The following is a 13,694-nucleotide window of genomic DNA, read 5'->3' on the forward strand; positions in this document are numbered from 1 at the left end:
ATGACGTCATAGACCCGAAACTGACTTGACCCGAAAATGCAGTTGGTGTCAAAAGATCCGGCTTGAAGGAAAGACCAGGTAGGCCAAGTTTTGCCTCTCTATCGCCGGCGTGTTCCAAACTATCGCGAAAAACCCATGGGAGTGGGGGCGGCACCCGTCTCCCCCTTCGGCCGGTGAGGGTTAGATGGACGACATTGAAAACACATAAATTAAGGCAATAACATAAAAATCAAACACATAGGCAAGAAGTTGCTTGTGTCTTCCGGACGAACATCAGTTTGATCATTGATGTATGAGGCTTGTTTTCTATTCGTGGTAACTGCGATTCGGTACCTTATTCGTTCGGCACTGGTGTTAGCTCGACGTTCAAGACGCTCTAAATCGGACAAATGCGTTAACGAATGGAAAGTTGATGTCTAGCAGCCACGAGAACGACCTCAATTGTACCAAAATAAAGAAGAAGACCTTACGTGACACTCAAAGTAGGAAAAAACAGGTGCACAATATTCCCCTCCATTGACTATAACACTATCGGCCTTCGGGCAGAGTGATCTGTGACGTCACCATATTAGCTCCGCCCTATTTACAGCCGTCAGCCAATCAGCGCGCCGGCCGCTGTCCAACGGCCTTGAGCCAGCCTATTGCCAGTTTTTGATAGCGGAAAAGCACGGGAGCAGACCCCCCTGCTAACAACGCTTGCCAGTTGCGGAGTGGAGACGTCAGAGAGAAAAAAGTCTTTAGATTTCTCCAATTTCCCCACGTAACGTTGAACGGCCATTGCGGCCTTATCTGGTATGCGACGGCCTTATCTGGCATACAAAATATCTCTAGAAGTCTCTAGCTAGTGTTAAGCCTATGGACTTATAGGGAAATGTATCCGAGTACTTGGTACTGCCTCCTCCAGGTACTGGCTGGCAGACGGATCAACTTTGGAGGCCCACCATTTGGAAATTAGGCAATTTTGAGACGAATGACTTCGGATCGGGGCCTCAGCCACCTTCATCTACACGTTTCACTGAGTAACTCCGAAATTTCGGAAAAAACCCTGATAATACCTTTTTAACGAACCTGGGTCAAAAAAAAACTTTTCATACCTTAATTGAGAAACGCCATCTCTATCATGATAGACAGCTAGGAAGTTTTGCTGAGAACCTCTTACGTCAGATTGCATTATGTTTTCTATTATATTATAAGGATATTTGAGTACAAATACTGCGCGCTTTTTTCAATATCGATTATGTTCTGCTTCCTCAAAAACACCTAAAGCTGTGGGTATCTCATACTTAAATCCAATCAAATAGCAGAACGGGCACAGAAGGCTTCCGCTCGCAGGCATAAACGTAACAAATAAAACAAGCTTTTCGGCATTTGATTGCAACGCCCAACGCACAACAACGCAGAGGTGCGACGCCTATCGGTTCGGTCTTTGCACAACGCCTGTCAATAAAGTTGATGCGCCCTTTTTTCTTTTCAGAGGGCTTACACAAGATACTGATGCTGTAGGTGTGTTGGCCAACATTGTTAGAAAATAGAAGCCTGTTTACCTGTTTCTCGGTAAGATGGAACTTGCTCGCTCGTGCTACGTCTACTGCACCGATACCTATTTGAACATAGGTAGTCTGCTTTATTCATATTACTTCATATCACTTGATTTTTGGATTAGCTGAGCCAGAGTCCTGTAGTCTATTAAAGGGACCCTCCCACCTTCAAAAAAAGCTAATGATTTATTGGCATAAAAGTGATGTTGCTTGGTTCAGAAAGAGTGAAAACGAATATCTACCAAATTTCACCAAAAAATATTCACCGGTTTTCAGGATATTAGACTTTTGCTTTTGTTTACTTTTTGGATCCCTCCTGTTTCTAGCGACTTTATTTGGAAGCAATAATTTTGCAGCCTTGAAGTGCGGCAGACGTTGCGCGTAAAGCAGCTAGAGGTACCATCACGTGTTAACAATGGTTTTAGTCTAAGATTTAAAAATTGTTAGATATCCACTGACGTCACAAATTCTAAGGGGGCATCCCAATGCATTAGCCCTTTAGAATCCAAAAACTGCAAGCTTGAAATTCCATAACTCAGAATTAAAGCATTTTTCGATGTTGTGAGTGCCCAAACTGGTATTTGCAGGCCATGGCCACCAATTTGGCTATCTCAACTCAAAACTGATGTTAAGGTGGGATGGTCACTTTAATGTTATAGCACTTTAAGGCTCACCTCCCTGGGCTGGCTGTGCACTCCTGGCTCAACCTGGAGGAGATACAATTACCCCAAATGCGCCAAATGCCTTCCAGTTCCAACTGATAGTGCAGACAACAGGTCACCAGCAAAGCCCATAGTGACCACTTCTATACGTTTGGTGTAGTTGGTGGTTTACTGTATCCAAGAACCAGTCGAAGGAAGTCAAGAATCAGAAAAAAAAAACTAAGTCCCCAACCCCTTGGGGCTGGGACGAGTGACCAGCGGCCTTTGACGAACGATGAGTAACATTTCGCGGAATCGGCAGTATGGGGCGATCGACCTGGGGAATGAGACGAGAGACAGTGGCTAGGACAAATGGATGGCTGGCTGAACAAACGACAGACGGCTGGGATGCGTGGTTTGTCCTGGGACAGACGTTCTAGGACGAGGGACCGTCGGACGGGTCGAGCCGTCAGCCGAAGTCAAGTGGTATTGCGTGGTTCAGGCTATCGCTCGGAGTAGTTTTTTGAAAAGACAAATTCTCCATTCCTTCATTACAGTGATATTAGGTAATTGGTAATTAGAGCAGCCCCTCGGATAACCAAAAACGCAACGGAGATACCGGGAATTAATAAAGTTGTACCAGAAAACGAACTATCAATCAAACGGTATCTACCGTTCTTTTTAATCAAACAAGTCCTTTTAATAATTTTGTTTTAATTTAGCCCGTTAAACAAGTCCGATCTTCCCTTCCTGACAATCGTAACGACGTTGCAGAATGTAAGATAAGAGGATGGCTCATGTCACCGTATGGCCATTACCCCGTGAAGGCTTGTTCCAACTTCCATGCATGAATTTGAACGTAGAACTGAGCTGATTCATTCGTTGACATCTCTATGCATTTATAGGTGAATGGCCATGTCTAATAAAGGGAAACCAAGCGTCAGGGAAGCAGAGATCGAAAAATGTCGAGAAGAGGGAAATTGGAAAAGAATAATCGACTTGGCTGAGCAAGTGAAGCAGAGATCGCCTTCTTCAGGTAAGGCGTGTGCAAAATACGTGAAGCGGTTCGCATAGTACGTCTTGCTCCACATTTTACAAGAGATGACTACTTTATTTTGTAAATGGAGCTCTCGATTTTTATGTTTTGGTATTTAGTAGGTATGCGTTGTCGTAACTGCATTTCCCTATCCGTGTGTTTGTGCACGCAGAGCCACTGGCCACGTTCCTGATCTCCGAGGCTCGACTGGAAGCCTACCTGGAGGAGAACCCTCCCACCGAGGCGAACCACGAGCGGGCGCGTGCCGAGCTGCGCGCCGTGCAGCGGCAGCTCACCTCCGCCGCGTCGGCCGATCCCTCACAGAAGGTGGATATGACCATCGACGCCCACCTGCTGCTCGGCAAACTGCACTACGCCATGGGCCTGTACGAGGACGCGCTGCTCAACCTGTCCCGCGCCGGACTCGACACGCTCTCCAAGCGCCAGCTGCCGACGCGCAGTCTGCGGGTGGTGGCGGAGTCGTACGCCGTTAAGGGTCTCTGCCTGGAGAAGGTACCGCTCGCTAGCACTAGCAAGTTCAAGGCGGCTGAGCGCGAGGAGGCCATCATATCGTCGTTTGAGTTGGCCAGTGACCTGGCGCTGCTGTATCTCCAGGAGATGGACCGGGCCGGCACCACGCAGAGCACATGGAGCGTGCATACGGCCGGGTCGTCCAGCTCGCCCCTTCCGCCGCCCTCCGAGAACCGGCTGGGCCTGATCCTGGAGACGGCACTGCAGAAGGCGCCCATCCTCAGCCTGAAGGTGGGACAGATGCCGCGCGCCATCCAGCGCTACCGCATGATGCTCAGCGCCGTCGAAACGTCCGCCACGCAGGGGGTACGTCTGGCGATGGCACGTCGCCTCTCGGAGATCCTACTGCGCGGCGTCAGTGACCGCGCCTACCACCAGCTGGACGCTGTGCTGGTCAGCGCGCAGAAGAAGAGCTCGGTCGGTGGCCGGCCGGCCGTGTCGCCCTGGAAGCCACGCCGTCAGGCGGGTACCAACCTGTTCGTCCCCAAAGACATCAACGAGGAGATAGTGCTGCTGCTGCTCATCAGTGAGGCTCTAGCAGTCCGTGAGGCGGTGCTCACGCAGTCGCCGGAGACGCGCGAGGCGCGCCACAAGTCCTACGAAGTGGCTACCTCTGTGTACGACCTGATGACGATGGCGCTGGTCAGGAAGGGCCAGGCCGTCATGCTCTGTGAGGTGAGTAATGCGGCGGCGGCGCGTATACGCCCTACAAGCTCACACTTTGCCCTATAATGTACGGTCTACAGTTACACTCTACGCTCTACACTGTCGTCCGAAAGGGCGAACTTATGTCTTATATTCATGATGCATTACGTTACTTGCATTTAGCTTGTCAGTTTACCACTAATAGCAATAGATTACCCCATATATGGGATAGTAATTTTGTCTAGTGCATGCTGGTGATTGTGTTAACCTCAGAGATGCTGCTCCTCAGCTGACCAGTGCATCCCGCTCCGTCAGTCGCTGGAGCGCGCGCTGCGGTTCAGTTTCGAGGAGGCTCACGTCTGGCAGCAGTACGCCCTGTCGCTGGTGGCCGCCGGCCGGCCGGAGCGGGCTCTCCTCGTTCTGGAGGAGGCTGTGCGGCTGAACCCCGGTCAGACCGTGCTGCTCCTGCTGGCTGCCAGAACCTGCTACCAGCACCTGCATCAGGTGAGGCGGGACTGACACCAGCACTGCATCAGGTAAGCAGGCACTGATATCTGTGTCAAACAGCGAAAGGTTGCGGTCGGGATGTTGTTAGTGCGGTACGTATCGGAGGCTCCAGGGGACCTTGTTACCAGCACCAAGTGGAAAGAATGTGGGCGGCATTGTGCCAATAGAATATGCACCGAGCTCTGTGGCAGTTGAGTGATAGTATAGTGGTGTTTGCCGTCAGTAAGGTAAGTGACAGACAGTGCTGAACTGTTTATCGTCAGTATTATGTGACAGTGTTGTGATTCTATTTGCCTCCAGTACGAGGACGGCGTACGTTGGAGCGAGCAGGCCGCGCAGCAGGGTACCGGCCACGGCGGCAGCGGCTCCGTGGGCCTGGCTAGTCGCGCCCATCTCTATCTGGGTATAGGACAGATGCTGCTGTCTGCTCAGTCCCGGCAGCAGCAACATAAACAGCGGCTGGCCGACTCGGCGGTCGACAACTTCAGACGGTGAGTCTTACTTGGAGAGAAGGAGGAGGAGACTGGGGAATGGGGAAGGGTAACTATTGTATGGGAGCAAGAGATGAATGGGGAATGGATGGATCATGGATGGTAAAGGGGAGATAAATTTCGCAGATGGGTATAGGCTGAACAGAGGGAAATTCACGGGGTAGAGGGATGACGTCTTGGGCAATGGTAGATGTGTACCATGCAGAGAATCGCTGATAAATGCGTTTGGAGCTCATGTTTGCTGAATCCTGACCCTGTGTGCATGTATAATGTGTCTGTGTTGGAAAAATGTTCGGAAACACCTACGCCCAGTCGTTAGACCGTTTACTGTCCTGTTCTCAGACCACTCAGAGAGCTAACCCGCCTCTTTCCCCGACCAGATGCCACGAGCTGGACCCGGGCGACCACCTGGCCTCGTTCTACCTGGGCTACCAGCTGGCCCGTGCACGTGAGGTGGACGAGGCGGTGACTCACGTGCGCACGGCGCTGCAGCGTCGGCCTGACCACCTGAGCTCACTGCACCTGCTGGCCCTGCTGCTGACTGCCGAGAACCGGCACACGGCCGCTCTGGAGGTACGTACGGGTGGATCAGAGGGGTCGGACGGCAGAAGGGGTGTCACCGGGCTGCTGGGCATGCGTGCTTGCAGCAGCGAGGTGGTGACGACATCGCAAGTACGTTACCTGCGCCATGTGCGCCTTTTGTGTCCTACTGTTGCGTTACGTTTGGTGCAAGAGTGCTTAGAGTTTGTAACCTGTTTGCCGGTGTGTGCAGAGTTGCAGCTGCAAGGTGACGCAAAAAAAAGAAACTCTTGAATCGCTGACCCGTTTGTGCTTTTATTGTTTTCTTTGCAGCTTCTGCAGGCGGCTCAGGAGGAGTATCCAGAGGACCTGCAGCTGATGAACACGCGAGTCCATGTGGAGGAGTTCTGCAACGGAACGGAGGTGAGCTGAAAACTAAATCTGCTGTCACTGCTCTCCGGCAGCGCAGCGATCGTGGCAGTGAGCTGAGCCCAAGACACTGATAGTTTCACGGCTGTCGGCAACTTTTTGAGGGGCACCTCGGAGGGTCTGGGGCTCGCTGAAGGCCCACTCTCATGCGTTATCGCTGTGTTTGCTGTATAGCCAGGCACCGCTGGCCCTCTGGGATATTAGGGAGGAGTCGGAATCCGGGACACTGTGGAGGGATCAGTGACACTGTGATGAAGTCCGTTACACTGTGAATGGCCGGCTCTCGCCGCCGGCTGTGCATCTGTCCATGTCGCCAGGCGTCGTTGGATGTCCGGGACACCGGCGAGGTTTGGGAGCTAGAGTGCTGCGGGGAATCTTACCTTCCATCTGTGTGTCTCTCGGTCCTGGCTCTCACCGGCCGCCTGTGTGTCTGTCCATGTCTCCAGGCGGCGCTGGGCGTGGCGCGCGAGATGCTGGAACAGTGGAAGGAGATCTACGACGCCCGGCTAGCGGAGAACAGTGCCGACAACGACCGGCAGTACAGCGTTGTCTCTGATCCCGACTCGGGTGAGTACCCTGTGCCGGTGTCGGGCGAAGACACGGAGGGACAAGGGTAGGAGTGGGGGAGTCGAGATGGGCCGCCCCTGGCACATACTAGAGAGTCCGAGGGTCACTCCTGTGTTGCTGTTGTGTATTGCCATTGTTGGTAAATCATGACGATACTCACTGTCAGAGGGAGGTTTTGTGATCGGCTTACACATTTTTCTTAAATGAATGTAACAAGGATCAGGATGTTATTTTAGTTTGGTAACTCTCTCAGCCACTCACGATTCAGAAAGCGTTTCCATCACCGATCTCTGGCCGGTGGGGTTCAACCAATTGCGCCTTGGCCTGACACTGATAAAATATACCCCAAGTTTCACGGGTTAAGATCATGTTTGGATGCACACTGTCGAAATGGCTGTCCAATGCTCACGTATTAGTGCAACGCATTAGTGCTATGCTGATCTGTTGGCTCCGGTGGGGCCTCTCGTAACATTTAGGCATTGCTCGGCTGTGGCACACGGATTGGCCTGCTTTTAAGTAAAAACGAGTTCCGATGCTGTTCAATGAGCTAAATATCTCATGAAGTGAAGCGGTCGGTGGTTGATAATCATTGACGCAAAGGTCAGGCTGATTTAGTGCAATCTTACTGCAGCAGCTGACGTAGGTCGCTGAATTTATTACTTTGTAGCTTGTTAAGTTCGAATAGTGTAGCTCCATTTTGGAAAGCGATTGTCTGGTGCACTGGAGAGTGTTGTTTCGCTATTTTTTCATGATATATAAGCTTTCATCATCGCTTATATTCATTTGTCTCGAGCTCTACTAAACTGTAAAAATATGCCTAACAAATGAAGCCGTTCTGACCGAATGTAATCAAACCTTTGCTGCAATCTATGTTCAGAAGGTAACAGGCGGCGTCAGCATGCTGTTAAAATCTACTAGCACAATAATTGGAATGCATAGAAATTAAGACACGCTTTGAAATCAGTACCGCTTAACACGTAACATTTCATTAGCTTATCATAGTGGATTGATCGCTTCTCATCTCACAGAGAATGGCAGTAACACGACACTGCTTTAAATGCAGCGTGAACAGCGCATGAACGACTAACCTTGCACTCGTTTTTACGTGCCAGAATAGTATCGCTGCCAGCGGCCAGCGAATATTATTTCGTGGCACATTATCTCGCACGTCTACCTCATGCAATTGTATTGGCTCCGTAAGACAATGAAATAGTGTCGATTCCTTGTTTCGGGCCCTACCTTAGAACTACCGCCCAGTACACCAGTGCAGTATACAGTAGGTAGCAGGTGCAATATAGTAATAGTGCAGTATAGTACGGTGCCTAGTGTAGACTAGTGTCCGGCGTCTGTGCACCGGTAGTCTGCCGTGTAGTCGGCGGCTGGTCCGCGGTGCTGGTGCTCGCGGCCCGTGGCTCTGACCGGCGGGCCGGCCCGCAGCCGCGTGTGTGACCCGCCTGGTGACGGGTCCGCTGGAGACTCTGGCGCTGCCGGTGCTGGGGCCGGCGCCGCTGCTGGCTGCCTCGTCCAGCGCGCCGGCTGACCGCGCCTCGGATCGGTCAGGTAGCCCGCGCCGCCGCCGCCGCCGCCTGTACATAGCCAGAGAGTGGCCCTGCTGCAGTGTGGACGGGTGGGAACTGGTGGACATACCTCACCGGCTGACGCATCAGCGGACATGCTGGACGGACGCACAGACACAGTTGGATTAAAGACAGACGTACAGAGCCAACGATAGAAAAAAAAGATGACAAACTGGGAAAGACGGACGAGGACCGGCTGACCTCGAGGTCACATCTGACTGGTGCAGGATAGGGAGCATCGACGTCTCTGCATATTGACGGGGAGAGAAATATTGGAACGCCACAACTCGAGTCCGTGTCAGATTATCACTGCCATGTGCTAAGGGTGTGGTAAATCCTGTTAACGCACTGCTACTGAGCTAAATCCACTGCCAGAGACTGGTCCGATACGTACCGGCGGATTTAATTTACATAAGTCTTGAAATTGGGACCTGAATCGAGTGACATGTTGTGTTGGGTATTTATTTTGACTGACGTGGTTTGGGCGTTTACTTTCTAGCACAGATGCTTGGGTTTTGGGGTTAACCAGCGAGCGACGCTCAGTGTGATATTTGACTGTATAATTTGAGCACGGTGCTGGATTTGACTCATCTACTAGCTCTCGCTGTTCAGATACGCTGTTCTCGGCCTGCGGTAACGCTGAGTTGGCTGAGTTTTCTGACAAGTGGGGCTGGGTGCTGAGTTTGAGAGTGCAAAGTTCCGCGGGCGGCCGACGGGCCGGACGGCTGGCTGAACCTACCCGACTCCGGGATAGAGCTCTGTTTGTGGCGTGGCCTGCATGGTGCCAGCGGTAGGTACTAGACAATTATAGTGGCTGCAGATCACCTTTTCTTTTCTATAGGTGGTGTCAACAAGCATGTACTTTTGTTTATATTCTCTGACAATATTAACTTGTAGAAAAGTGACATTTTTAAATAACTGCACATAACTGAATATTTGAAGGGGCGTTGTACATACTGGTGATGGCTATGGTATTTTATCTTCCTTTCCTCTTTACATCACACCGTTCTTATGTGCATTGTCATCAAGTGAATGGTCATTTGGTGAAGTGAATGCCCTGAATGCCCATTCTGTCAAGTGAATGGCCAAATAGCGGCCATCCTGTGCAGATTCTGTGTGATTACTGATTAGTCAAATCATGGTAGATGGAACATGGCAATCAGTATCGTTAAACAGAGCAAATGCCTCTGAGGCATGGATATCATTTGCATACCGTTTGCTTTTTTGAGCTGTCCTTTTGGTAGAAATCACTATTCACTGGTATAACGTGCTTGTAATACAGCATATCTGTATTTCGATATATCTAGAAGTTAAGTAGTAGGCATCTCTATGAGCCCGTGTCTGCCTGTTCTGGCTGCCTGTAACTCCTCCCCCGCCTCGGCAGGCTCTGTGCGCGCTCCGTCCACCATGGCTCCGTCCCGGGTGGAGCAGGCCCTCTCTGAGGTGGCCTCCTCTCTCAACTCGAGCCAGCCACGCTCGGGTCCGCAGCAGGTGTGGACGCTGCAGATCCAGATCTGGCTGCTCAGCGCCGAACTCTACCTCAAGTAGGTGCCGGTGGTTGGGTTTTGGACGGTTCCGAACTCTACCTCAAGTAGATGGTATTGGACGGGTGTGGGATGGTCCGGAACAACGGATGGCGCCGTGCCCATGGACCTTTGCCCCTAGTGTGCACTGGCCTCTTCACACTAGTGGATGCTCGATCGTGCAAAATTTACTCGAGCTGTATGTTATGTTGCCCTTAAGTTTTGCTTCATGCAGATTCCTCGACGAATAGTTTGCGTCGTTCTAGACGTAGCAAGCTCGGCGTGCGGTGTTGTAATGCCAAGGCTGTCTTATCGTGTTGCTTTGTTGGTTGGCCAGGGGATCCGTCGTGCCCTGTCGATGGTCGCGTGCACTGTGCGAGTAGGCTGGTGCAGTGTGCCGTATCCTGTGTCTTGTATCTGAGCCGTTGCGTGTGTCCCTCAGACTGGACCAGGTGAGCCAGGCCATCTCATGCGTCCAGGAGGCGTCCACCATCGCTCCGGCCTCACACCACGTCCTCTACATGGTGAGCTGGTGGGCCAGAAGGGACTGGTCACTAGTGGAACAACGGGGTATGGTGGGACAGCAGGGACCAGCGGGTAGGATATCGCTGGTGGGACAGCAAGGGACGGACGGGACAGCAAGGGGAGGATTTGTGAGACAGAAGGTGGGAGCTGTGAGAGCTGTTCGGTGAAACAACTGGGTCACTGGTGATTTTGGTTGAGTCTTTTGCGTCGCGTTGAGTATTCACAGCAGTCCGTGTGCGCTGCAGCCGGCGTCCCTCACCTCTCGCGCTTCCTCCGACAGAAAGGACTGGTGCACGAGTACAAGCACGAGTTTGAAGAGGCCAAACAGCACTACAGCGACGCGCTGGCCCTCAACCCGCACCACATCAAGAGCCTGCAGCACATTGTAAGTAGTCGTTCAGGTCACTGTCCGACCTACTGTTCATAACGAAACTGATCACCAGTCTGGCCGCGACAGCGCCAAAGCAGTGCCACCCCGCCATAGTAAAGTTAACTATCTATCGTGTGTCGTTTGTCGATTCATTTGGGTTCATGAGGAGTAACAATTTCGTTTTATGTTTCATTATAAAGCTGCAGCGCAGCCTGATCCGAACTGTATCAAACGTTTCGCTGATTGTCTGTCGGCCCTGTGTTTCAAGCGTGGATAGCCTATCGGCCCTGTATTGACATTTGTGTGTGTGCGTCGCCCTCCGTCAGGGTCTGGTGCACCACTACCTGGGCAGCCACCGGCTGGCGGAGAAGATGCTGCGTGATGCCATTCAGCTGGAGCCGCTGGTGCACCGCACCTGGTGAGTACAGAAATCGCTGCACCTCTCCCCCCCCCCCCCCCACACACACAGACACACGAGGGCGGGGATTTTGAATGGTCCTGACTTATTTTTAGAGAAGGTTCGTATGTTGATTGAGAAATTATTGATATTGTGTATGGGTCTAATGTATAATCAACGTGCAGTGATTTGATGGTGCCGTGACCGCCGGCCCGAACAGGGTAATGTAAACATAAATGCGTTTGGATTGTTTCTGAGGATGGCGGGAGCGGAAATGTGGTTTCTTTTACAGCCGGTCACTCAGGCTGCGCAGTTTTTGACGAAGTCCGTCAGTTCCCGAGTTTAAATTGATCGAGTCACCACTCCCCGTTCGTTGCCAGGTACAACCTGGGCAAGGTGCTAGAGTTTCTGGGCGAAAACGAGGCGGCTGCCGACTGTTTCATGACCGCCGTTCACATTGAGGCGTCGGCGCCCGTTCTACCGTTCACCACCGTACCGCTATGCTTCGAGTGAGCGCCGCTAGAGGCGCCACTGTCGCCGCCGCTCCCCCCCCCCCCCGCCCTCCCGCCGCGTCTGCTGCTTTTAGTAGGTGCGATTCGTGATTTTGTCTCGTCAGTGGTGTGTGATATCATGTTTGTTTTCCATGTAATTTTTTTTTTTAGGTTGGTGCCAAACTGGATGCAGGCAATATTTGTTGAATCGGTGATATATTCTGGCATCGGCTGGTGCTGGATATTTTAAGAGGTGAATGCCTATCGCCACTCCGTAAGCGTGTAGCTATCGATATAGAGAGAGCATCCATCAATATGGAGCGTCACAATTAGAGGATCTAGGGGTCTCTTTTACTCGTAGCTCCATGGGCCACTGTTAGCAAGTCCGCTTTTGTCAGCAGAGGTGCCAGGGCCCGTGCCCAGCGAAGACCGATGTACTAGTCAGGTCGTGGTGGCCGATCGTCGCTCTCTAGGTCAGTGCCGATGGTCTGTGCCGTTACGTACGTAAAAAAACATCCCACGACTGCCGTGCTGTTATCTATACCTGTGGTATCTATATGTATGTTCAATATATTGTGTGTATGGGATTCACTGGGTCTGTGGTAAGGCACGTACCTTCTTGGGGTGCTCTGTTATAACATCTAGTATTTCATACTTGAGTGCATATTTTCATTTATTGGTAAAAGACTTGACAAAGATATTTCTTGACAAAAAAACTCGACAAATGACTCAGCATCTGAGTCGTCTAGAGTAAAAGGGTGCAAGAATAAAAAATATCAGTTACTTCCGAGTTATGTGGTCAGATGTTTTCCTTATGTATTTCATTCAGCCTCCACACTATGTATATAGCATCAGTGCATTACGCGTCTCCCATCGGGAAAAAAAAAATCACATACATAAGCCAGTATCGTAGCTGAAGCTCCCATGGTCTCTTATCACTTGTTACTAGCCGGCCCATGTTACCCGGTGACCTGAAGTGATCTGGGATCAGAGCAGGGAGGGACAGCCCCCCCCCCCCCTCAGCGACCTCAGTCCGTATGTTGCTCCACGACTGCCCTGTGTCATGTCAGCCGGGGAGCGATATCAGTTGACGGCCTGTCACGGCGCGTCCGATCAGACACGTGCCGCCGGAGCGGCGTCATCGGTCACACCACAGCCGGCGGCACGTCATCCGTCACTGTCAACGGGTGGAGATTCGCGAGCGTCACCCGTCAGCGGCAGAACATCCGCCAATGCAATAGCTATACATACACCTGCACTCTTTCATAAATAGGGGCCAGGAACTATGTTTCATCCCATGGAGGACATGGGGACAAGGAGCTCCTGCCTACCCCCTCCCTATCTCCCATTATGGGCATGAAATCCGGGAAGGCCCTACTTTGCCTTAGATGTCGGTGACCACACGTTTTTGAGCAGTACAAATACAGCTTGTTTGCTGACTGGCGCGTTTATGTGGGTACTTACCGTTTGCTCGTCATGATATCAGCGGTATTTGTTTGATGTAGTGCAGGCATATCCCATATGATATCATGACCGGTTCCACAAAGTGCTCGCCCAGGTAGGGTAAAGTGGGCCAGTGACTGCAGTGCAAATTTGAATTTACGGTCCATATCAGTTATCAGCGACGCGGAGTGCCGCAGTCAATCAGGGCCCAGGGTGAGGGGTGTGTGCTCTACTAACTACCCACTTTGACGTAAGCAGTAAGCACACCTTATGGCCCATTAGTGGATATGACATACTGGACCATAAGGCGATCGGGTCATCTTGACATCTCTTATCACCGCCCTTGTTGAAGATCTCAAATCTTCCATGGTGGCTTGGGCTTTGTCAATGGATGTTGTGCCGTCCAGGTCGTATATGGATGTCGTTTTTCCAAACGTCTTCCGTGCGTGGAAGTGTTGTTGTTT

General features: G+C 51.5%; 1 protein-coding gene across 4 annotated transcripts; it reads left to right on the forward strand.

Moving 5' to 3' along the window:
* The first annotated feature begins 1,312 nt into the window (after positions 1–1,312).
* On the forward strand, positions 1,313–12,378 carry LOC122375032 (tetratricopeptide repeat protein 7B-like). 4 transcript variants are annotated; one of them, XM_043354174.1, is made up of 13 exons: positions 1,313–1,402; positions 3,085–3,215; positions 3,388–4,421; positions 4,707–4,895; positions 5,199–5,389; positions 5,770–5,962; positions 6,242–6,331; positions 6,784–6,904; positions 9,866–10,025; positions 10,447–10,528; positions 10,810–10,914; positions 11,226–11,317; positions 11,677–12,378. In XM_043354174.1, the coding sequence occupies exons 2-13, from the start codon at positions 3,089–3,091 to the stop codon at positions 11,807–11,809; spliced, it is 2,517 nt and encodes an 838-aa protein (XP_043210109.1). In that variant the 5' UTR covers positions 1,313–1,402; positions 3,085–3,088; the 3' UTR covers positions 11,810–12,378. The 4 variants fall into 4 exon arrangements, with proteins under 4 accessions (XP_043210109.1, XP_043210110.1, XP_043210111.1 ...); XM_043354175.1 differs by having other exon boundaries at positions 1,387–1,554; XM_043354176.1 differs by having other exon boundaries at positions 1,387–1,417.
* Positions 12,379–13,694: the final 1,316 nt, after the last annotated feature.

This window comes from Amphibalanus amphitrite, unplaced genomic scaffold (assembly GCF_019059575.1).
Source record: "Amphibalanus amphitrite isolate SeventyFive unplaced genomic scaffold, NRLGWU_Aamphi_draft 001761F_arrow, whole genome shotgun sequence".
Lineage (NCBI taxonomy): Eukaryota > Metazoa > Arthropoda > Thecostraca > Balanomorpha > Balanidae > Amphibalanus > Amphibalanus amphitrite.

Coding starts and splice junctions, on each gene's coding strand:
- LOC122375032 (XM_043354174.1), top strand. CDS start 3,089: ATGGCCATGTCTAATAAAGGGAAACCAAGCGTCAGGGAAGCAGAGATC. Junction 5,963..6,241: donor GGCACACGGCCGCTCTGGAG/GTACGTACGGGT, acceptor TTTTCTTTGCAG/CTTCTGCAGGCGGCTCAGGA. Junction 11,318..11,676: donor CCGCTGGTGCACCGCACCTG/GTGAGTACAGAA, acceptor GTTCGTTGCCAG/GTACAACCTGGGCAAGGTGC.